This window comes from Barbus barbus (assembly GCF_936440315.1).
Source record: "Barbus barbus genome assembly, chromosome: 12".
NCBI lineage: Eukaryota > Metazoa > Chordata > Actinopteri > Cypriniformes > Cyprinidae > Barbus > Barbus barbus.
Genome location: NC_136740.1, coordinates 21,598,363 through 21,623,921, shown reverse-complemented (window position 1 = coordinate 21,623,921; position 25,559 = coordinate 21,598,363). Strand labels below are relative to the sequence as shown.

The window sequence follows — 25,559 nt, the reverse complement described above, 5'->3', positions numbered from 1 at the left end:
AGTACAGTATTTAAAAAAGACAAGATGCAGCTTAAACCCATTTAAAGAGAATGGTGGAGCTCTTTATGACCATTAGAGGTCGCTATTGCCAGTACAATTAATATTCAAGTTTCTTGGATAATTCATACAAAAATATTTTTGCTTACTCTGGTATTTCCAAACATGTATAAAGCTATTCTTAATTTATTCACTAATAATCTCTCCTATATGCACAAGATAATACATTTTCAGTTAAAAACAACTGAGCCACTTTTTTTTCTTTGCAACTTTAGCAAATTCATTAAATACACAAAAGATATTTGAAATTTCCTTTGTGTTCTACAGGAAAAAAAAAAGAAAAAAAAGAAAAAGAGTACTAAGAGAACTAAGTTTAAATTGACATTCAAACAAACCTATACAATTTATTACCGAAAATATTTGCAAGAAACAGAATCAATACAAATCCTGACTTATCACAGATCTTTTATTTGTCAAAAAGAAGAAGAAAAAAAAAAAAAAAGTTGAGTTAAAAAAACAGACTGAAGGATAGAAGATAAGAGTCTGGTATATCTGCTGCAGGTCAGTCACATTACATTATACAAAGATGATCGCATCAGCCAAGCTTTTTACAGTAGTAGTTTGACATCCTTTCCCACAAATTCTTAAAGAGATTAAACTTCCTTAGAATGCATCTAGATATGCATGTTTGGTGTTGGGCCATCAGTAACAGTTCAGCAAAAAACCTTAGTTAAATGTGGATAGACCATGGCACCCAAGCATTTTAAAGGGGGGGAAAAAAATAAAAATAAAGAGAGAGAATCAAAAGTATGAGGAAATTTCAAGTGAAACGAAGGGGGCTGGTTCTACAGCAACCAAATGCTGAGGGGTGGCTAGTACCATCTATAATGTTCTTCAAGACACATCTGAAAATAAAGAGACGACGATCAGAATTTGGACAAACATGTTACAACTGAAATCAGTGAAACAGTTGTTATACTAAAACAAACATGACCATGTTAATGGATTCCTAATAGAGGAACTTAATATACTTACAGCTTGCAGGCCTGGCGCCATATCTTCGCATAATCTGATCCTGTGTGAATTTCACAAAGGACTCATATTGTTCTTGAGGTAAAAAGGAAGAAAAACAGCACATTAAGAACATAATTCAGTCTATAAACTGATATAAAACCAGAGAATGAATTAAATGAAATGCACTCATTTTTTTCTCACTACTGAGAAAGGCATGAACTCAAAGCTAATACACAACTGTGTGGAATCTGCAATGTTGTACCTGCAAGCTTTGTGTTCAGTATCTGTTCGTACTCTTCACGCATCTTTTCCTCATGATCTTTGATAAGGCGCTCGCACAAATAGCCAACCTGCCTCAGTGTGAACAGTGGCTGATCCTTCTTCAATGATGAGGCACCTAAAAACATACATGCAAATCTGAATATCCATCCTTGACCATATCACTTTATTTTCAAAATTACAGAACATCTACACTACCGTTAAACAGATTTACATCTTTGTAAGTCATCTCTTATGCTCACCAAAGCAGTATTTGATCAAAAATACTGTAAAATCGGTAATACTAATGAAGTTATTTTCAATTGTAGTAATTTTTAAATGTCATTTAGTGATACTTTAAGTTCAAAAGGACCGCATTTATTTGAAATAAAAATATTAGGCAACATAACTGATCAAACGTGACAGCAAAGACAAATTTAATGCATCCTTGCTCTATAAAAGTAGTATACAAATGTACTTGAGCCAATTCTACTAATGCGCATGCATCACTTTTTACACTTGACAGTTTCAGGAGTAGAGAATATGAACTACTGAAAAAAAGGCTAGATTTGAAAGTGCTCACAGCTGTAGTAAGTACTAAGCAGCATGTTTTGAGTGGTTTCCTCTCATTGTTTTATACCACGCACTATTTACTCATCATGGGTTGTTTCTCACCCTCATGACAAGTCACAATGTTTGCAACTGAGAAACTACCTTTTTAATGGTGAAACTGTTTGAAGATCAGTTCATACTTAATCTTTAACAACCAGATTTTGCCATAACTCATATTTCTTGCATTTCTGCATATTCAAACTTGCTAGCATCATTTTTTCAGAACCAATCCGATCCCAAAAATTCTGGCATATCGGCCGATACCAATCCAGTACCAGCACTAATTTTTGTTGTTGTTGTTTAAATCAATGTAGAATTTCTATACCTCAGTGTGGTGACCTGATCATCACGGTTTTGTGTCTTAAACACAGTCTACTAAATACAGACAACTTCATTTGAAAGAAACAACAAATTAAAAATAATAATAATCATAATTTATGACAAAAATACTATTACAAACTAGGTTAATGGATAATTCAGCAGCAAACTTTCTAGAAAAATCATGAGTGAAATTAGAAAATCTAAACATTTAGTGAAATAAAATTTACTGGGGAACAAATATAACTGAAGGACTAAATCTGATAAAATGTTACGCTGTTTGTATTGTTGTAAAATTAATTCATGAAAAACAATATTTATACATAAAAAAATATACTACAAGTTAAATTACATTTCTTTTAAATATAATCCACAGTAATGGAGGCAGCTGTCCTATCTATCGTATGCTGAACACGAAAGGCTATTAATAATCTTTCACTGGGCAAAAGTATTATAATACGAAAGGCACAAAGCGCTTATGCACAACTCGCATGCGCATATTGATGCGCTTGAAGCAACATGCGCTGCGCTACATATGTAAGAGTTCAAAGCACAAAGAAAAGAAATACTGATGTGTAGTGTATTACATTTGTGCGATAGTTTATCAAGCCTTTTCTTTTAGCAGTTTTCAACTTCAGTTACTATGCGCTCTTGGAGAGTTTCATTGTTTTGACTGTCGTAACCCAAAGTGACACGCAGTTTGAATGCTGAATGGAGGATGAAAGACAGACGCAGCATCGAGTTTAACTTGAATTTAATGACTTAAATATTCCTCTGTACCTCACATTAAACTGTGGAACGTCTTTAGAACACTTGGAATATAGTGCACAAGAATTTTATGGTGCTTTATAATGTTTTTTGCCTTTTGTGGGGCTTAACAATAATACAATAGTATACGCAGAATATCAGATTTGGATCAGTCTCGTCTGACCGATACCTGATCCGGCAGAAAATGCCAGTATCGGATCAGTGCATCCCTAATTACTATAGACTGTAGGGCTGGAACTGAACTACAGATTTAAAGGAACAAAACTGGGCACCCCTGGTATAAAGAAAATGGCTGATAAATAGTTTAAGCACCCTAATGCATTCGCACACCCTAACAATGCACATTTTGCCTGTCTTTTTAATCAAACACACCTGATCCAGTCATCAGCTCCTTTGTTTCACGGGTGTGTCAGTCGAAAGAGAAATTCAAAATGTGCAGTGTTGGGGGTGGGAGGGCTTCAGGAACAAGGTTGAAACCACAGGACATTATGTTATGAGTGGACTGACCTGTGGGAGAGCTGGGGGAGGTGAGGGTGGGACTGGAGCTCTGGATATCAGTGGAGCTGCAGGGCTCAGTCTGGTTGAAGGCCCCTTCCAACTGCCGTCGCCTTTGATAGCGGCTGTACTCCTGACGAATATTCTGGAAGATCTGCTCTGTGGGGGTCAAAGATAGACAATCGAGAGTTAACAACAATACTAACTGCTAAGTATTTTTGGAATACCATCTTTTCCAAGGAATAAACTTCCTTGCGTTTAATCATCTTCAATAAAGGGGTGAAGAACAACAGTAATTGCTGGCATTACTTCTTCAAGCACATACAATGTAGAGAGGATATCCTGCTTTCAGAACAGGACCCATGACAAAAATAAGATATGAAGAAATAAGTTTCACTTCAGTTCACTTCAGCCACAATGGTACACTGACATCACTAACAAACAATCAAACATTAGGGAAAAAATGGGATGAAGGTTAGTTTCGTTCAGCTTTGTGGTGGTGGGTCAGGCTTATTTCTAGAAACCTAATCTGGGAGACAGGACTGCAATGCGGAGGGGAGCAACGCTACCGGGAACATCCAGAGTCTCTTTCTAGCAAAACTGGGTTGAGTTTAGTCCCCTGTCTTAACCTTCAAAACCAGTGGATGACTCAAAACGGAGAATTAGAAATCAGCACGACTTCCATGAGCCAAACTCTTTAAGATTTTCTTCTCTGGTCATCTTAATTTATCACAAAGGAGAGTATTTGGAGGGCGAGTTTGCATGTCATTTAAAGCTTCAAGGGTGGACATCTATCGGAGGACACTTGCATCACTTATCTTGGGTGGGGCGCTCCGTTTCCCCTTCTATTAGCATCGGCCTTCAACTAGAGGACGAAAAAAGGGGAAACTCAAGGGGTGCCAGCTTCTCTAGCTTGATGATAATGCATTCCAGCAAAGCGAGCAGTGTGGCTACAACCTAACAAAGCACCACACTGCAGAAGAGACTTCCTGTGTTTACAATGTAGCTCTCATCTGATAGGTTTTTATTTGTTTAAACACAGGAAGGCTTTGCGTTCCCAATACAGGGGCGTTAAGTGAAACTTTACAACAGCGTTCACTCTAGAAAGGAATATTTCAGAAGCAAAAGACTCACTAATCAAGTGTAGATAATCTTATAATGAGGGCTCTTCTTCACAATAGAGGTGCTACTTGTTGACAACATCATTGCTAATGTAGATTGAATGGTTTCAGTACAAAACTTACAAAAAATAAGACAGATTAAATAGAATCCGTTCACCTAAAATTGAACATTGTCATTTCAAACCTGAATGACTCTTTTCTGTGAAACATGAGAGATCTCAGCTTTTTGGGGGTGAGTGGCATCCAGTGTTGTTTTGCATGGTGAAAATATATTTTTTTGTGTCTTACAGAATAGAGCTGCAACTATAAAATAAAAATCAATAATGAAAATAGTCAACAACAAATTTGATTATTTAATTGTGTCTACCTGCTGTCCACTGTGCATAACTTAAATTTACGATCGTATCCTTATCTGTAAATACTAGAAAGTCACTTAAATTGTGTCATTAATTACTCACTCTCATGTCGTTCCAGACCCGTAAGACCTTCAATCTTCTTTGGAACACAAATGGAACAAGATATTTCAGATGAAATCTGAGAGCATTCTGACCCTTCATAGACAGCAACATAACTGAAATGTTCACAGGCCCAGAAACATAGTAACGACATCGGAGAAAAAGTCCACGTGACATCAGTGGTTCAACCGTAATTTTACGAAGCTATGAGAGTACTTTGTGAGCAAAGAAAACAAAAGTAACTTTATTCAACAATTCTCCTCCAAGTCACATTTTCCACCATTATCAAGAGTACCATGATGCATGCTTCTCGAAGCTCTCGGATTTCATCAAAATATCTTAATTTGTTCCGAAGGTGAATGAAGGTCTTACAGGTTTGGAACGAAATGAGGGGGGGAGTAATTAATGACAGAATTTAGATTTTTGGGTGAACTGTTAAACTTCACACTTCAGTAAATGAGTGTGCCTCATGTGTGTCAAACAGACAGTGTGCAATATAATAGGAGATTAATCAATTATCAAAAAATCATTAGTTTTCAGTCCTATCGCAGTCCAAAGTCTAACAGGTTTTGGATGCCATGAGAATGAGAAAAAGATCAATTTCACTTGTTTAAACTAATTCAACATTTTAGATTAAGCAAAAATCAATTTGAGATACAGTTATAGTAAGACGCAAAAACTTGTGAGTGACAGTCAACGGGCAACACCAGCCCCCTTGAATGACAGGTGAGCCCCTCTGCCTATATCAAATGCTGTCAAATGCCGAGACCAGGTCCAACAGGTTACTTAGCAACTGTAACCTTATATGGTCAAACCAAGCAATCAATAACAGTGGCTTCCTGAGAAAGAATGGGGAGCGATTCAAGGGATTCACAGAACAGGGATAATGCAACCACAATGGAGGTGTGGGATGAACTGGACTGGGGGGAGGGGAGCGCAAGTGTGTGTAGAGTTGAAGCATCTTATTCACTACACTGCCGAGTCTTTGAGGGGGGAATTTAAAAACCCCAAACTGGCAGGAAGAGCCCTCAAGCTAAGGGGCTCAAGCCCAGGGTGTGTTCCTGCAGGGAGCTTGATTCGCTTTGTTAGAGATTCGATGTATTGTAGACGATCACATTAGTTATTTGAAAGCAAAACGCTTTCGTGTTTGAATGTTAGAACAGCAAAAACAGGATGAAGCAACCTCAGACATGGCTTGAAATATCAAGACACTGGCTCATAAGAGAGAACCTGCGAGCTGCTGATCAAGGACATAAATGGATGCTATTCAAATTTGCCCGTCTAGAGACATAAACCTAAATGAGGATGTTAATGAGGATTGTTCCATGAAAACAATAAGGGGCATTTGGTTTCACAAAAGACTATCAAAAACCAAAGTGGGCTCTAAGGGCAGTTACATTCCTTGCCATTTCAATCAGGCACTTATGGGCAGGCTTGGGAACAGAGAATAAGCTCTCTAAAAATGTTTCACAATGTTTGTCTAGCCAGTATCATGCAAGATACTATCCCCGCTAGGACAACAAAGCAATTGCACTGGCTAAAGGAACATAAAATTGGTACTCTATTAGCTCGTTTCCACCGAGCGGTACGGTTCAGTACAATACGGTACACATTTATGTCCGTTTCCATTGTCAGAAGTTGTGAATAATACCAAAATAGCAAACCGTAACACTTTTTTTGGTACCCTTCCGTTGGGGGACCTAGCACAGCAAAAGGATGGAGCTAAACTCACAGCAGAATGCTGATTGGTTGACTAGAATCGTCACTTTTGCATGATACAAGGAGATAACGCTTCTCCTTCACTCATTCCGCCCTGCTGTCCATGAGTGTTGGGCTTATTTACATCAGAGTGTAAAAATAGAACAGTGCATTTTATAATTTTATATTTTGACACCGACAATAGCCGTATCTCAATATGCATTCGTGTCTGGTCTTGTGGACTTGTGAAACGTCATTGCCCAAAAACCCATGTAACTTTCTAAATATTACTGTAATTGTCATGAAATGTAGTTTTAAGAGCTTCAGGCAAGAATGTAGTTTTGGGTATATTTAACAGGCATTCGTGGTCTCATGAATCTATTATTTGTTTCTGGTCATATTGTTTTGGCTGGGCACAAAGTAATGTTTATCTTTATATATTTATTTGTCTTCATTTCTTCTATAAGCTTCTTATACTTTGTACTTATACTTTTATAATGGCTATTATTGTTCATTAAAACTGACAAAAGAGTTGTGCTTGTCACGCTTTATCATCGATCGCTGCTATCTGGCAAACACCACGCCTATCAAGTAAGGATACTGTTGGCGGTGGAAACGCAAGCTGGATCAGGGCGTTCGGAAACGAACCGTACTGTACTGACCTGTACCGCTCGATGGAAACGAGCCCTATGTGGCACCTGGATAGAAATCCTTGAAAACTCACACTATGATGCATGTCACTTAACTTTGTAAAAACTACAAATTTTTAACAATTATGCGTCACAAATCACATTATGAAAACAAAACTGAATGAACAATCATTTCTTGTAAGCTAACTGAAAAACAGAATGTAAATATTCATGTCTCTAACCAATTATTTTGCCATCTCAAAATACCAATGACAGACATGCCAGCTAACTTAGCATACTAACGTCCCATTATCTTGCATAACGTTATTTATTTATTTCTCACTTTTTAACGCCATGCCAGCATCAAGGATATTTTAGCCTGCTTAATGTATTCACACAGGTTACTACATTAACATTTTGATAATCTAAAAAAAAAAAAAAAAAAACAGGGGGCACAAGGGGAAATAAGCAGTAAAAACTTATGAATCAGAGTGATTAACGAATTAAGGTCTGTTCACACCAACAGAAATGTTTTCACATTTTATTTGTCTGTTCACGAGCAATAAGAAAGAAAAGTAGCTTCAGCTTACAGATAAACTTAAATACAGTGGTTACCCCGGTACACAAAGCAGCACAACTTTGTTTCTAATTCACTTGTCACAGAGAAGAAAGTCAAACATTAGTTTTGTATTTTCAGTTTCTGAATTGACATTCTGGCATTTTACTCAGAGCTGTTTACATCCTTGGAATTACGTATTTCTATGGAAACCCTAGCAATGCCACAATCAGGTCACAAATTAATCTGCAGCAGTCAGGTGGTATGGTGGTCAAGCGGCACAAGTCGGAGCTCACAGAAAATAGTAATTCTCATAATTATCTACAAGTACGTGAACAATTTATTTATTTTTAAGAAGTCGGAATCTCATCGTTACAACATGGTGTGAATGCACCTATAGTTCTGCTCTGGTCATGTAACAAAAAAACAAATATCTTATTGGTTGTCCAGTTTTCTTTGCATTGTGATGGAAAAGAATTCAGAAGTCCTCTCTGTTGATAAAAATGGCTTTGATGGCATGTAAATTATTTTGTTGGTCCAAAACATATTTAATGGCACCAAATTTGTTTTGGTGTGAACAGGCCTTAAATCTGAATCACTCGCTGAATCACAAGTGATTACTTTTATCACGTTCGGCTTAAAGCATTTAAATTATTTTAGCAAATATTTCCTCCAACATACTAGAACAATTGCTAATGGAATGGGAATCTGAAAAGAAAAAAAAAAAAAAAAAAAAAAAAATTCTACATTACCAATCCCAAATCCTACTGATGCATGAGCTGAACCTCGGCACCTACATTAAATGATCAATATGGTAGAGTGCAAGAGCAAAGCGCAGATATTTGCCTATAACTTTACCAGTGTTATTCATTTCAGGCATATTTGACTAATTTATTAATTGTGGCGTCTTTTTAAACGTGATAAAAGCTTGTTTTACAAGCGCTAAACAGCAGGATTTGGGAGGCTTCGTCAAGGGTCCATAAATTTCGCATAAAGCAGCAAAACATTTATACAGGCTATTAAGAAAAAACACGACGTTCAAGAAATTAATGTTGTAAATCGAATTATTAGTTTGCGTATGTTTGCCTAGGTTCTTTACACACAAAATGAACTTGTGTTTTTAAAAAATACTGTTCAATCAAAATGAAATGATATAACGTTAGCACTCTCGCGCACATACACACCTTTCCTCTTTGTTTGGACATACTGGTTCAATTCTGCTGATAAACTAACTGGCTGAGCGCAGCGATAAACGTTAACCATCCAGGCCAGAGCTAGGCGTTTGTAGAAAGACTTTGTCATGTGTATTGTTTTCGGTAGTAATGGTCGATGACTGTGTCTGTGTGTGTGTGTGTGTGTGTTCACACTAAACCATGGGAGTTAAACGAAGCTCTGTGTCAGCTAGTCTGTATTAGCGGCCGCTTTCAGCCTAGCTAGCCGAGCTAAAACAGCTATTCATCCAAACTGCATAATTAACTACAGCCCAAACCCACTACACCACCATTCATCAAGAAACACCCTTAGACATTCAAATCATTACGCATAACAGCTTAAGGGGGAACGAAATTAACGGACTGTCGAAATTCAAATACCCAGTAACGTTAGCTGAGATTAAACAACCCCCCATTACCCTCCTCCATGTCAAACAAAACGACGTTAAATGGCGAGAATCAAGCGTTCTTCTCACCTGGAGTTAACCTATGTTCTCCACCCATAGACTGGGGTGACATCAAGTGTGCCGGGCTCTCTGTTGACGGGCGAAGACTGCACCTCTGCGGGGAAGGAGTAGTCGGAGTCCCCGGTAGAGGATTGCACCTCCTCCGCTTGGGGGACTGCGGGCTGAGAAGGGCCTCAAACTCCATAGATCGCTTCAACGTCGCGCCACAAGCCATGATCGCTGATTTAATAAGACAAACAAAACCAACGGTAAAACAACACCTTTTCGATATTAAAATAACGTCGAATTCTCTTTCTAAATCGACTTTTTCGGGGTTTTTATTGAGCTTCGCAGGATCTCGGTGGCTCCCCCTCTAATCGCACACCGGTTTAATCACCAAGTGCCAGATTTGTAGCAAAAATGCTAAAACGACACAGCCGAGGACTGTACCATTCGCATAGAGGGGGGTTCATATAATACACAGGTTTGTTTTTCACCCAATAACATTAAATCATATTTAATTTGTTACTAAGCAACAAAAAGATACACACGGTGCAAAGCATAGTGCATAAATATAAGACATATGTTAAAAAATGTTTACTTTATTAGTAAATCTAGTAATAATCGTCCCAACCTGTGATTACAGGTCTATACTGATGCCCTCTTTTTTAAACAGTTTCCAGTGATGTGTTGGTCCAAATCACAACGATTATAAATAATGAAAGTGATAGTTATACTTACTCAGGTTTATGCTTGCCATTGTTTCACTTTTCCTGTATAAACGGACCTCTTGCACCGACGTGCATGTGCAGGCTATTTGAATATAAAATACTTTTACAATAAATTAACATAATATTAACATTAAGTTCCATATACCATCATTATTCCATCTTATGTGTATCTATTAAATAGCTAAATATACCATATGAATGCATTATATATGATAAATGTGACATTTTGTATTGTAGTAATATAATAAACATGATACAATATTAGCTCTTTTTCAAATATATATATATATATATATATATAATTTAAACACTATCTTTACAGGCATACTGAACTTTTCAATTTACCTTACCTCCTCGTGGATCAGTATTTCATAACTCTTAGAAACAAAACTTTTAATTTGAGAAGATTTGATCTCAGATGCCAACTCCTCCAACAGCTTAATCCTGATTGGTGCCTTACAGTCATATGACTCTGATCAACATTTATTGAGCACAATAGTTGATTTGGCCAATGGCCATTTTACTGAAGGATTTGCATGTTGGTGTCTGTTTGTGTTAGCTTTCAAAGCAGTCTTTCAACTCACAAGGAATCATTTTACTGTCTCTAAACGTTAAAACCACTTATATGTTCTGTGGGGCCATATCACACTTTTGACTCCATATTAATATCACATGCTCTGTTTACCAACATTTGTCAATTTTAACCCAATCCAGTGAAAATGAAATACAATGTAAAACATAATAATTAGCAGCTAATGATTTAGGCCTAACTGATCAATATATATATATCTCTCTAAAACAATACAGAGCTCCTCAAACAATGCTGTTTAAATAAACTGAAGTTTGATATCCAGAAAATGTGTTTTTATAGATGACAATGAATTAAACGTGTAAGCATGCATTTCTTAAACAATGTAGCAGCACATTTTTATAGTTATGACATACAGTATTTTATATAGTACTTGGTATGTGGTATGTCACATACAATAATGCATCAAAACTTCTCTTCAAATTGAAGTTAATACAAGATAAGAAGTTAATATAACAACAATTACATAGCGGTTTGCATTCATAGCACTCTTTCCAACACATAACAATTTACTAAGTGTCTCATAACAGTTATTCTTCATATAGTCGTCGTGACGTATTGTATGTCGTACATACTGCAGATCATATCATAAACATACAGCATAATATACAACCTATCCAAAAGGTGAAGCAAACTTTTTGCTAGCAGTCATCAATATTCAGTGTAATCTATATATATTATGTTTTGGCGTCTTTTACGCTTGGGTCAAAATGTAGCTGGCGAGTCAGCTGTTCTGAGTGTGTTTATAGGTTTTATTTCACTACTGTAGAAAGGTGCTTAGGGAAACAGCATTATACATGGACAGCTAATCACAATAGCCCCTTATTCACAATAGACCTATTGTATGTTCCTAAAAAACTAAATATTTTAGATATTTTTAAAATACACTTTCAAATCATTTTAGACGCATTCTGTTTACAAAATAATAGCTAATAGCTCACATCTTTCTTAAAGTGTAAAATGAAGTCTTCTCATTCTACTTCTAAATATACACAAAATACAATTCATAATGAGTCAAATTCAATGTGATAAAGGTCTTAAGTTCTTATTAGTATGCATAACTTCTTCATTTGATATTTTCATATTTCCCACATTTTACTGCTATTTATTTGATATCATTTATTCTTATCACAATACAACATTTTCTGCAATGTGGAAACCAATAAAAAAAATATACATACATCTATGTATATATACATCTATATTAGTATTCATATAATGAATGCTAACCTAAAATATAATCCTGAAGAACTACATTTTGTGAAATATTTCAAATTGATTAAAAGTTGACAAATCATTAATATGAATAGGACTTTAAAAAATACTTACAGTATATGCTGTTTTACTGCTTGTCTACGCTTTCAGAAATAGTATCTGGGTTACTGTCACTAACAGCCTGATCTTTGCTCTTTTTGCAAATGCCAGAACCATTTGCATTTCTTTGGCCCCAAGTGTTTCCCAAAGTACGTTCCTTGCATGCTTTGCAACATGCTAACAATGCACACCCTTCTCCCCTCAGCTCTTTGCAGCGTAGGGCGTATAGAAGCGGGTTTATGCACGAGTTGACCAGGCAGAGCGTGCTACAGAAAGCGAACATTCGCCGTTGTTTGTTCATAAGGGTCACTGTGACATCCACCATCATAAAGGACAGGACAGGCAGCCAACAAACAGCAAGGATTAGGAGGATCAGACTGAAGGTACGTGCGAGCTGAATGTCCATTCGCATTCGAGCCTGTCCTTTCACGCTCTGCCTCCCCGACTTTGGTCCGCCCATAGCTGTTTCATGCCGATTTGCTTTCCACAGGATGAGAACATAAGCCACTATGATAAGAATGAGCACCACAAGTTGTAGGCCCGTCCAGAAGGCCAGGTAGTGATGATCCACATAAGGGAAGAGATGGGAGCAAGGAGGATCAAACTTGGTTGTGCACCTCCAACCCATCAGAGGAAGAAATGAAATAACAATCGTTACACACCATAATAATACAATAGCCAGCTTGGCTCTAGTGCGTGTCAGTAGCACCTTGTAATTGCAAGCCTGGTAGATGCAGAGATAACGGTCCAGCGCTGTCAGCAACAGGCTTCCCACTGAACCTGTGAAGGCCATTGTGACTCCACCGAGCTTGAACAGATAGATATTAGGGCCGTCGCTCTGACTATAAAGATGGAAATCTAGAAAACTGATGGTGAAGAAACAGCTGGCAAAGGTGTCGGCCAGTGCCAAGCTGCTGATGAACAGGTACGATGGCCGTCTACGCAGAGTGGTGGAGCTTGCAATGACCAACAGGACCAAAATGTTCTCCAGGAACGTCACAGGGCCGGCTAGCAAGCAGATTGTGCTGATAGCTTTCTTCTCTGCTGGGGTCAGGACCATGTAACACTGTAGGCTTTTGCACAAGTTTGCATCTGTAACAATACAGGATCAAAATTATTCAAAATAATCACTTTAATCATATTTTAGGATGAACATTTTAATATAATTTCTAATAATATAAAAAATATATATATATTTTTTTAATATTTAAATAAAATTATTTTTTTAAATACTATTCAAAAGTTTGGAGCCAGTATATGTTTTTAAATGTTTTTAAAAGAAAAGCTGCATTTATTTGATCAGAAATACATTAAAACAGTAGTAATATTGTGAAATATTATTCAAATGTAAAATAACTATTCTAATATATTGCTAAATGTAATTTATTCTTGTGATGGAGCTAAATTTTCAGCAGCCATTCCTCCAGTGAGAAATCTTTCTTATTTTTACCAATGAAAACAGTTATCAATTATCAATGAAAACTGCTTAACTGCTTTTTTTGTGGAAACTGTGATACATTTGTTTCGGAATTCTTTGATGAAACATTTGTGACCCTGGACCACAAAACCAGTCTTAAGTGTCAATTTTGAGATGAACAACACAACAAAACTCGAAAAGACATGTGATGGTCACAAACAGATCATAGAAAATCTTTATGAGAAATAATACCTGTGGTTGTAATGTTTGGTGTACTTTCATTTAAATAAAACGCAGTGGTAGCTTCTTGATCTTGTATCAATTCTGTCTCCATTTTCCCCAGGACAGAAATGATCTGTTAAAAATAAATGACAAACGGTTAAAACAACAACAAAAAAACAGCAGACACAGTTATTCACGTGCCTTATGGGACTACTGCCAATAATAACATGAAGAATTTTTTTTTTTTTAATTTGAAGCTCTGAATATGACTTGATTAAGAGGGATAAACCACACTCACAAAACTCATTTAAAGTCAAACATGTCTCCAAGCAACCTTTTATTAGGCTAATGCATTCTATAAATAAAACTGCATTATTCAGACTGCATGGCTTAGATTTGGAAGAGACATATGAAATAATCAGTTTGTTCCACAGTCATTTTTGAATATAAACTTCTGGTCACTGACCTAAAGCTGTACAATAGATTAGATAAAGTTAGAGAATGCCCCCTGCTGGGCAAAAGACGACACAAGATTAATGCAAGAGAAGGATTGACAAATAGTTAGAATTTTCACTAGTAGCCTAGGGTAGGGGGGGGTGCTACTGTTTTTCCCAAAATAACCACAAGAAAAAGTCCAGATACATTTTTATTGTTACTATGGACTACGTTGACAAGAGTGATCAGTGGTGTATTGTAATAATAATACTTCGTTACAGTAGCCTACTTAAGTATTTTTTGGGAGTATCTGTACTTTACTTGAGATTTATATTTCAGCAAACTTTTACTTTTACTCCACTACATTTCCTAATTACAATGTATACTTTTACTCCGAAACATTTCCCCGAAGCATATTCGTTACTTAGGCTACAAAATAGTCAGAAGAACTCGGACTGCAGGAAAGCTATACAGTAGGCTACATCTTCTGTGATAATATGGTAAGTGTTGTTGTAATGATGTGCGATCTGACATTATCATGTAGGCTATATCACCAAAAAACAACACAGAGTCCAGCACGTTGATTTATTAATCAATTAAAACTCAGAATTCCAGGCATTCTTAATTGTAGACGGAATGCTTCTGTATGATTTTTATATTTATATAATTTAATATAGTTAACTTAATCTATATCACACAAAGAACACCGTTCTTCTGCATATATCAGCATGAAACACATTTAATAATCATTTATACAAGTTCAGTAAAGCAATAAGTGACTTACATTTTAGACATAATAGCCTATTGCTTGTTTTTGCTATGAACGGTGTTTACTTATTGAATGAATCAGCTTTTTGAACAAATCGGATGATAAAAATAATTCAGTGATTCGTTCCTGAATGAATCAGTTGAATCTCAATGACTCACTCATTAACAGTCACATGCTGCCACCTAATTGGCGGTTTTATTTTCACATTTCGACTATTTTTTCATGTCTTAAATTATTTTAAATATCAGTATTCAACTTTTAATGTTAAAAACAAAACATTAGGCCTATTTATGCTTCTGTAAATGCTGTTTAAACATATAGAAAAAAATCCTCAATCTTGCTTAACCTTTTCTGTGCTGTTTTTTTTTTCTTTCTCTCTAGTGGATGGGGGGGGGGGGGGGCAAAAGTGAAACAAAAGTTAAATGTGTTCAGAAAAGTTATCATAGTTTTACAGACAATGACATAAATTATAAACCAAGTATGAAAAATGTCTGAGTTTTCATGTTATTAGATTTGAACAAAAAATTAATTTGTGCCAAGAGGGCGTTTTACCCCACCTATGAGGCAAAACACCCCCCATGGGAGGGGTAAAATACCCCCAGTCTGACAAAGCAATTTGCTTTAAACATTTACAGCAAAATCAGTGTACAGGCAGTTTTATCTTAAAAAAAAAAAAAGAAAAAAAAGAATATAATCAATAATTATGAATTACAAAATATTAATATTACTCTCTAAAAAAAAAAAAAAAAAAGTAGCTGATGATAACTGGCTAGCTAGCTAGCTACCTGATGCTAACTTGAGGTCATTTTTAAATATAAAGTCCAAATATGTTTATTCAACCAACTAGTTAGAATATATTTGATGGAAAAACAAAGGATTTGATGTTCATAACAGAATACTACAGTAATTGGCCTTTGTCCCTAGGGGGTGTTTTACCCCATGTTTGAGAAACAAATTATGTCATTCTGAAAATATAATTATATTTTTATTAAATAACACGTACTCCCTATCTACAGGCCCTACTGTTCTCATATAATATATATAAGCTTTAAAACACTTTTTTTCTTACTGCTGAAAATTAGATCATTTACTGTGAAATCTGATTTCTCTCCGGTACATCACCAGTGTAAGCTTAAAGTATGTTATATTTATTGTACTTATGTACAAAAAGTATTTTTTAAATCTTAAACGTACTTGAGTATTGAAAGTAAAAGTACAAGTAAATGCAAAATGGAAAAGAAGCAAATAAATATATTCAAAAAAATGTTCATACACAGCTTGAGTAGCAAGATTGTGTTCAGTTTGAACTCTTTCTTCCATTTTGTATATTTGGGTAAGAATAAGAAGCACTTCATGCGGTTCTTAGTATCTTTCATTCCAAAATAAGAAAGCATTTTTAGAATCTGCCTCTGAAATAGCATTTAGATGTATTTACACAGTTTAATGTATCTCAGAGGGGACATGGATGCATTTAATTGCGTTACAAGCAAAGTCCAGGAAACAAAGGCACTCGTTTCTCTAGTATAGAATAAAGACTGCTCAGTTTAGTTTGGTAAGTAGTTCACTTAAACAGCCTGCTCACTCACTAGACAGAGTTTATTTTTAATTGTTCCCTCCTTCCACAATCCTTGCCTTACAAGAAGCACTAATATCATTCTTTTTGTCCTCCTGCATATCCAAGGCGTATTAGCTCCATGCTATCTCTGTGTGTCTCAATGTTGTTAAAATTTCAGTAAGTACTGAATATTTTTTGGTTAAAGCCACTTCTCTAATAGGGCTTTCCCCTCAAAGTCTTGGTTCCTCCCAATATTCCTTCCTCGTGTATTTTTCCTAACCATTTTCACCTTTGGTGGCTCACTGAGGGTCACAATGCGTTGTTGATTTGAACCGAACAAAATAAGACAAAGGACTGTACAAAAGACAGTTTTGCTTTCAGAAGCTGTTATCAGTAAACTTAAGCATACTTTATGCAATAAAGTGTAAAATTCACAAAAACGTCCTCAGGTTAAAGATCTTTCACACTCACAAGTGAAATATAAGAAGTTCATAATAACATACTTGACAATTAATAACACATTATGATATATGTCTTACAAATAAGGCAAGAAAAACCTGCTGTTTATTATTCTACCCATTAGAGTTGTTTCAGTACACACAGGATTTTAGCATAGTATACATATTGATCAAATGAACTGGTTCTTACCTTCGGTTTTTGCTGTTGGTAAAACTGTCTGCTGTTGGCAGATATCTCTTTCACAAATCTCAAGCCTATGATTTCAACACGAGAGCATACACCACACCTCCGTGAGAGAAAGAGAGAACCAAACTTTCAGTATTACACTGTTATAGCACAAAATGTGCTGTATTCTTTTTTAATGAGCAGAGATGTAGTGATTAAAGAGACTGAAGTAACGAGGACACGTTATTGGGAAAAGAAAAGCAACAGATGGAAAGTACCAAAGCTGTTTTTCTCTGAGATGAAAACTCACACTCAAAGAGGAACCTTTCTCTGTCTCATCTCCACAAGATGGCATACGCATAATAAATGCTGAAATATTTCTCTTTACCACAGCTTCCTCATGATATTCTTCCCTCTATCGACAATCATTTTATTAATCCTTTCCTTACTATCAAAGTTTTTATTCTCCCACATATTCATCATAAAGCGTATTAGCTCCATGCCCCCTCTTTGTGTCACAAGATGACAATAGTGTAAAAAAAAAATGGTGAAACAATTTTCTTTACCACATCTTCCTCATCTTGTTGCTGACCTATTTCACAAATTTACTCTTGTTATGGAGAGCAGAGGGTGGAGGGAAATATCGGTTACCTCTCACTGCAGCTGTCCCCAATTTCTAATACATTTTCATCCCTGTAATTGCTTATTCTCTGAAAGGGTTTGGCTGAGAAGTGATACAGTAACATACATTCATAAGTACTAATGAATAAATAAAGAAATATCTTGATGCTTTATTTTTGGGCGAGTGTAACCAAACAATATCCATACATACTAAAAAAATGAATATCTTCCTGTCATCAATATCCAGACCTACGAAAATATTAATATATGTCTGTGATATCTTTAAAATTATATTTTCTCAAACGCTGTAACTATATTGAGTGTAGTGCTATTTTTAAGCAACAGGTGGCGCTTGTGAAGTACTTCAAATTGGCTCAAGTCTGAGAATGTGTAGAAAGCTTGCATCTATCTATCTATCTATCTATCTATCTATCTATCTATCTATCTATCTATCTATCTATCTATCTATCTATCTATCTATCTATCTATCTATCTATCTATCTATCTATCTGTCTATCTGTCTGTCTGTCTGTCTGTCTGTCTGTCTGTCTGTCTGTCTGTCTGTCTGTCTGTCTGTCTATCTATCTATCTATCTGTCTATTATATAGTATATTTATTCATCTATAAATACATAGACATATAGCATAATATAGCTCTTTAACATAGATATGCATAATATATACTTTATAAGATTTGTCTTTTGGGTGTAACAAAATCATAAAAGCATGTTTTGCTTTTTGTGTACATGTAGATCTAGAACATTGGCAAATTTGGTCATTTGACCACTTCTTAAATTGTGTGTGACCGACAAGAGCCTCCCACCTAACCTAGTTTCCAAACATAGGATAGGCCAAACCCCCCTGGAAATCTCTAAACCAAGGCTGCATCCAGAGGGTGTGCACTTCCGTCTCCAAATACGGATTTTGATTAAACAGGCAAACAAGTACCACATTATGCAACAGGTTTGCTTAAGGGATAAGCAGGAGTAGGCCTATTTAATCTACAGATGAGGGAATTTTAAATGAGAAAGAAATCATAAATAGTAATTAAAACCATTGAAAAGTTTCAAACGTTTGAAACAGTAAATGTTTTAGAAGTTAGAAAAGTTTTAGCTCATTTTTTGAATGAAAATTCTCTAAACAATGTAATTGTCACAACTGTTTTATGGGACATCACAATTCAAGTCTTATTAATAACTCACCCAAAACATTTAATTCATGCTTCAAAACCTAGTTGTGTGTCACAATAAAACACAAACAAAATGTTATTTTAAAATTTGTCAAACAACAATGTCTAACATAAGTTAAATAAGCCTACATATTTTCTGGTATAAATCTAGTTTAATTAATTTGGAGAGTGCCATAAAACAAGGTTGAAGTGTGAAGTGACATTCAGCCAAGTATGGTGACCCATACTCGGAATTTGTGCTCTGCATTTAACCCATCCAACGTGCACACACACAGCAGTGAACACACACACACCGTGAACACACACCCGGAGCAGTGGGTAGCCATTTATGCTGCGGCGCCCGGGGAGCAGTTGGGGGTTCGGTGCCTTGCTCAAGGGCACCTCAGTCGTGGTATTGAGGGTGGAGAGAGCGCTGGACATTCACTCCCCCCACCTACAATCCCTGCCGGCCCGAGACTCGAACCCGCAACCTTTGGATCACGAGTCCAACTCTTTAACCATTAGGCCACAACTTCCCCACATTGGAAACAGGTTAACAGGTAGAGAAGGTTTAAATGTGGCCTGATAAATAGAATGTTTATCTGTCTTTAAACAGCTGTTCAACTTAAAACATTCTCAGGGTTAGAATACCATAATTTAAGCAGACATTTTGCTTCAAGAACACCACATTTTGCTTCAAGAACACCTCCTCCAAGTCCATTCATTGATTTATGAAGAAACTACACACCCCCACCCCCCTATATGTAGCTTTTCAAACACTTTCCCTCTCATTGCCATTGGCAGTAGATACCACTTCACAGGTTGTTGTCTACATGTTGTCACATGCCAGCAGGTGGTGTGTGATACAGTACTTCTTAAAGGATGTGTCGTTTCTTCTTGGTTTTCAAGACAAGCTAGGCCTATTTCCTGTATCCCACTCACACCTTTCCTCTGATTGTGATAATGCTTTATTGGGTTATTAATGTACGATGGATTTAACAGCATCTCGACATATTCATAATTCTGTTCTTTAATCATTTCCGCAAAGTGTCTGAAAGTTTACTCAAGTAGATCAGATGTTTTCTTGTGTTTCTTAAAAGTAATATCCCTAAAAGTCTTACTTTTATAAGCCATTTGGACTAGCCTGTTCCATTGCTAACAGATTTTTACACAAAGCACATACACGGACCAGTGTTGTGCCCTTCGATGTTATGTCATGGACATTTATTAATAGGTTAATGTTTAAATGTTTGCGTTTTGAGCTTAAACCAACCGGAAGAAACCATGTGTTCATTTTTTATGCCTTGGAGTTATTACAGTAAAGCGGAAAACCCAAAATTCCCCACAAACACGTAACTTATAACGCTCAATGACGCAGGAAGGATGGCAACAGGCGTGTTCAGCGCTCCTATTGGTCAAACGTCCCCGCAGTGCTGCTCCCTGATTGGTCAGCACACCACAAGCCTGAACTACATAGGCTTTGTTGAGAATCCATTTTGTTGTTAGACGGAGACAAACTGGAGAAGGAGAGTAATACCATTCCGCTGTAGAATCAGATTTGAACAAAGATTCGCATATCGGGAAAATTTTCTCCATAAACAGCTACAGCTGACAGACTACACCAAGGGAAGACGAAGGGCTTATTCCACCGAAGCCTGAGGAAGTCGGTAAGTTGTTTTCTGCTGAGATAAAGACATAGAGAGTCGTCGACGGTATTGACGCCATGTTGAGTAAAAGAGTCTTTGTTTTGGTACAGGACCAGAAAACATGACATAATACCCTTGTCTTTATCATTTAAAACCTAAGCTTTTTTAGTCAAACATTATGGAAATGACCTGCAATTCCGAACTTGCTGAAAATGTACCTTTTTAATGGATAACAACCGTGAAGACATTGAGCACAATGGAGGAAGATTAACGGTAGATGTTATGTAATAGCATATTCACAAAATATTTCGTACTATTCGAGGTTTTAATATATCATTGTTTGAATTACAAATTATATGCAACATTGTTTTATTGTTTGACCCTAACTTATTTTTCAGTTTTGCTATTTTCTCTAATTGTTTTACATTTACAACTAGTTTAGTTAATGGCGTAATATTCATGGAGAAAATAAGTGTTAGTAAATATAATTTAAAACGAATGCATTTAGGAAAGAAACAGAATACTATTATTGTTTCTTTTGTTAGATTCACGCCTTCTAGAGCACCGTGCGCCGAGGTGAGTTCATGTTCAGCTCGGTTACACGACAAAACAACGCTCATTGGCACATGAACACTTCAGATCTTGCTGGACATAGACGTGCAGCGAGAAGTAGATCAACTACTTCGAGGACCTGGAGCCCGATTGGTGAAGAGAAATTAAAAAGTGAGGAGAACCACGCACTCAACTTTTCAACAACAGAGAGGTAAGTATAGGTAGCGAGTGGGGGATGGGCGGGACGCGCTTGCATGTAGCTCTTTGTTAATATAAGCCTGCAACACGGACTCTTAATTATTTTAAGCCTGTTTAAAATATCTGTTAAAACCAGTTTGCGCCCTTTAGCCTTTGTAATTCAAATATGTACTTATTTCTTTTTGACTAAACGAGTTCTTTGTCTTCTGATAGGTGACATCCAATCAAAGCAGTATGGGAGGTGGTGAGAGATACAACATTCCAGATCGCCCAGCGCCCAAGAAGAGCCACCAGATTGGCAGGGGCAAGCAGAGAAGTCGAGACCAGAATGGAGTGGTGCATTCCGCCTCCTCAGGAGCCTTAGGGGTGCCCCATCACCACAGCTATCGCAGGGGTGAGAAGGGCACCAGCTATTCTTGGTATCCTGAGGCGTGGCAGGCCACGTCTGTAGACAAGAAAAATGCCTCAGTTCGTTTTGCCACACTTTATGATCAGAATTGGGAGGGTACTGTATCCCATCTGAACAAACTTTTGTCAGCTCAGTGTGGTCAGAACTATGCTGGAGCCAAGTTTAGTGAGCCCCCATCCCCAAGTGTGCTACCCAAGCCCCCGAGCCACTGGGTGTCTCTTCCCATTGGCACTTGCGATCATCGTGAGATGATGACCTTTCAGTTAAAGAGCCTCCTGAAGGTTCAGGCCTAAGGAGGTCACTCACTGCTGCTCTCTTAAACCAGTATATGAACGAAGGCTCCACTTGGGCATCTCGCCCTCTTCTTGAATGCTCCAGCTGCGTAATATATTTTACAGCTATTTTTAGATTTGGATCTTAATAAGGTGATGACCATTTGGCTAGCAGATTTTTCTCCTGATGTTCATCACCCATTTTATTTTTTTTAAAAGCAAACCGCTCCAATGATTATTACGTCGCTGTAGCCTTAAGGGGTGGTCGAGAACTTTTAGCGGAGCCGTATGCCATGACAAATGATGAACTGGATGTTCTCCTTAATAACTCATTGCTCTGTTATGCTCCTGTTTTGTTTTGTTCTTTTTTTGATGGCTGTTTGTGACCGTGTGTTTTTTTTTTCTTCTCAACCAGTAGACACAATTTGCACCATTTCCTTGCATTGTTTTTCACTTGCTGAGGTTTGATGCATACTCTCGGCTTGAGTTTTAATCAAGTAGGGAGTGTCAGAAACCTCTAGGTGCTAAGCACAGCAGCATTTGTAGCGTTATAGTGCATACTGCATTTCCAGTTATCGATTTTTATTTTGCTTTTTGGGAAGTAAAAGCCACTCGATGTCGTTCTGCAGGGAGACCTAAGCGAGAAGAAGGGGAACAAGCTTAAGTGAACATAGGTCATTTGACTAACCTCAAGCATGATGAGATGGCACATTGGACCTTGTGCTTTCAACACCTGTACTTTTTTTTTTAATGGCGCTGTGCGCATTGCACTATAGGTGTTGAAATTCTCTAAGGTTCACAAGCTGTATTGCAGCATTAAACTTTCTTTTTGCATCCCTTGTGTTATAGCTTAGAAAACTAAGTGATTTTTAGTGTTTACCAAAGCTAAGAAATCAGCACTTTTCTGTTGGAACGGAACCCCCCCTTGCTTGACCAGATCTGGTTACAAGTGCCATAAATCATCAGGTAAGGCATTAGCGTATATCAAGGTTTTGGTTGACAAATCATTTTTGGAATTCAATTATTTTTTTCCTTTTAACTCTGCTGTACTTCTGGAACGATCACAGAGCAAATATGCGGAGGAGGGTTATGATGCGAGAACATAAGACGGATGTTTTCTGTGGTCTCGTCTCGTAGCCTTGTTTGCTCTGTGATTATTTTGATACAAGCATTATGTTATGAAATGTGTGTATTATGGCACGGGGGAACTGAGAAATAGGGCGCAAGTCCAGTGAGGACATGTTTACATTGTTTGTTTTATAAGAAGGCAGGCGGCCGACATTATACACACTGCCCTTTCTCACTTGTTGTTATTCTTGCACTGCTGTTCATTTATGTTCAAAAGTTTCAGACAATGTTGCTCTTTCAACTGTGGATGTGATGAAGCACCCCTTCCCACTTAGTCATGAATGTGGTGGAAACTACCTCTCTCGCAGAACGTGAGGTTAATAGCTATCTTAAAGATAACAAAACAAAGCTGATGAGTTTTGATGTATAATAGAGCCATGTAAATAATGAAATGTATAAAATGTTGTAGCATATTGTACATTTGTGCAGGAATGTTTGAAACCTGCAGATAAAGTATTTTTTAGTAATAACACTGAATGTAAAAGTCATGCTAAGGACGTGGCTTGTTTTAAAAAATGCTGAAGAATATTTTGTTTAAAAAAAAGAAAATTTTGCATAGTGCGTCAAAACCCCTGCACTGTGTGATTTGTTGCCAGTGATCTTGCACATAATATTTTGATTTTGTATAATGCACCGTATAGGGGCAGAGTGAGCTTTAAGTGCAAGTAAAAAAAATAAAGAAAATAACATTTTGAAATTGAAAGGGACTTTTATACAGTTTTTGAGTTGCCTATGCGCAAATAAGTTTTTTTTAATTTTTTTGCATTGATATAATCCTCATTATTTTGCCCTCTATCCAGAGTCCAGAAAGCAATGTTGTATTTGCCCCAAGACATTGGTCTTTCCTCCGCGGGCCAATGTTCGAAGCCAGCAATGCTGCATTTTACCTTCAGAATGCCAGATAATATTTTAACCTTTAAAAGTAAAAAAGTAAATTATTTTAATGGAATGTGTAAAAGTCCTTTTCCTAAATTTGGTTATCTTGAACAATTGGCTGTGAATTTATCCCAACTTTGAAAATGTCACTTGAAATGGAAACTGAAAGCCCTTTTGCTAAGAATTGGTATGTACTAAAAGATTGCTCAATTTGGTTGTCTAAAAAAAAGAATAAAATCCTTTCCCTTCCCCCCAGTACTGTCTTTGTGTGCTGTTTTTAATCTGTTAGAGAGTTTAACATTTAAAACGGATGGATTTTAGTCTTTATTGCTGTTTGAAGGGTTACAAATACGTACGTTACCGTAATGATGGACAAATATTTGTTTTGCCAATAATCTTAAACACTACTGCCAGTTTGAGCAGCAGGTCACGTAGAACAACTTGACACTGTGTATTGGACTTGGGCCCAGAGTTTACTGTGTGGTCAATGAAACTGATTATCTGTTTGGACAAGAACTGTCTGCTCACGTAGACGGCAGCACCCATTGGATATGTTGGTGGTTTGTCATTATGACGTCATTAACATTTTTTAAGAATTGTAGAAAATGTTCTTTGGAAAGATTCGAATATGCTTGGATACTTTTTGAACATTTATATTGCATTATTATTACAATATAACAAAACAGGCAGATGAATTGAGATGTCAATACAGACTAAAGTCTGACCAAAAAATAAGAGATGGAAAAAATTACAGCACATAAATGACATGCAGGAAATGAATGCTTGGTGTTTGGCCGGAAACGATGTTTGCTTTAGAGAGCATGATTAAAAAACCTTACTCGTTTGAAGCCAAGCTTATTACAAACAAAATGAACGGGAAACAGGGAAACTGGTTTGTATCATGAACGGCTTGTAATAGCTTGCAATAGCAAACAATGTCAACTAAACTATTGTAAATTACAAATGCCAGTGATTTATATTTTCTGTTGTTTACATTCTGTGGTTAGATTTACATTTGATTTACCCTGATAGCAACAGGACAAAAGGTTAAATAAAGTTATTATAACTACTGTAAAGAATACAGAATTATAAATAATCCGGGGGCAAAATTAAGTAATCCCTACAGCAAATTCAATTAATCCCTGACTCTTAGCCTGTGGTTATTTAAGCACGTGTCTTATAAATAACGTATTTTAATAAAATTCGCTTAACGTCGTTTTGGAAATTAAAGTGCGCAACCAACGTCGAATGCAGTGGTTTGTGTTTTGTTTTCGACAGCACCATCAGCTGGCAGTATAGCTACATCACTGATTTCGATGAAGTAGACGTAATTTATTGAAGAAACAACCTTTCAGTAATTTAAATTGAATTCAGACCACTTAATAGCCGGAATAGTGAGATTTTTTGAGCTAAATGTATCGTTAGTAACTTAGTAGATATTACAAACTCTTCAACA

The 25,559-nt window shown here is 36.7% G+C and overlaps 3 protein-coding genes across 3 annotated transcripts; 1 reads left to right on the top strand and 2 right to left on the bottom strand.

Moving 5' to 3' along the window:
* Window positions 1-371: 371 nt before the first annotated feature.
* On the bottom strand, window positions 372-10,086 carry LOC306877670 (akirin-1-like). The gene is made up of 5 exons (XM_079429571.1): window positions 9,609-10,086; window positions 3,475-3,621; window positions 1,274-1,408; window positions 1,033-1,104; window positions 372-902 (listed from the first exon to the last, which is right to left on the bottom strand). Exons 1-5 carry the CDS (start codon window positions 9,811-9,813, stop codon window positions 892-894), a joined length of 570 nt encoding a protein of 189 aa, XP_079285697.1. The 5' UTR covers window positions 9,814-10,086; the 3' UTR covers window positions 372-891.
* Window positions 10,087-11,157: 1,071 nt separating this feature from the next.
* On the bottom strand, window positions 11,158-17,321 carry LOC306877903 (cannabinoid receptor 2-like). Its single transcript, XM_079429937.1, has 3 exons — window positions 17,259-17,321; window positions 13,882-13,984; window positions 11,158-13,304 (listed from the first exon to the last, which is right to left on the bottom strand). The coding sequence occupies exons 2-3, from the start codon at window positions 13,961-13,963 to the stop codon at window positions 12,241-12,243; spliced, it is 1,146 nt and encodes a 381-aa protein (XP_079286063.1). The 5' UTR covers window positions 13,964-13,984; window positions 17,259-17,321; the 3' UTR covers window positions 11,158-12,240.
* A 3,971-nt stretch (window positions 17,322-21,292) lies between these two features.
* Window positions 21,293-24,358, top strand: LOC306878456 (proline-rich nuclear receptor coactivator 2-like). The gene is made up of 2 exons (XM_079430838.1): window positions 21,293-21,431; window positions 21,632-24,358. The coding sequence occupies exon 2, from the start codon at window positions 21,653-21,655 to the stop codon at window positions 22,118-22,120; it is 468 nt and encodes a 155-aa protein (XP_079286964.1). The 5' UTR covers window positions 21,293-21,431; window positions 21,632-21,652; the 3' UTR covers window positions 22,121-24,358.
* Window positions 24,359-25,559: the final 1,201 nt, after the last annotated feature.

Bases quoted from the DNA above. Each gene is read 5' to 3' on its own strand.
- LOC306877903 (XM_079429937.1), bottom strand. From the start codon at position 13,963: ATGGAGACAGAATTGATACAAGATCAAGAAGCTACCACTGCGTTTTAT. The intron at 13,305-13,881 runs GTATTATTTCTC...GTATTGTTACAG, and splicing joins ACCAAACATTACAACCACAG to ATGCAAACTTGTGCAAAAGC.
- LOC306877670 (XM_079429571.1), bottom strand. From the start codon at position 9,813: ATGGCTTGTGGCGCGACGTTGAAGCGATCTATGGAGTTTGAGGCCCTT. The intron at 3,622-9,608 runs GTGAGAAGAACG...TGACCCCCACAG, and splicing joins AGAACATAGGTTAACTCCAG to AGCAGATCTTCCAGAATATT. The intron at 1,409-3,474 runs GTCAGTCCACTC...GTATGTTTTTAG, and splicing joins CTCCCCCAGCTCTCCCACAG to GTGCCTCATCATTGAAGAAG.
- LOC306878456 (XM_079430838.1), top strand. From the start codon at position 21,653: ATGGGAGGTGGTGAGAGATACAACATTCCAGATCGCCCAGCGCCCAAG.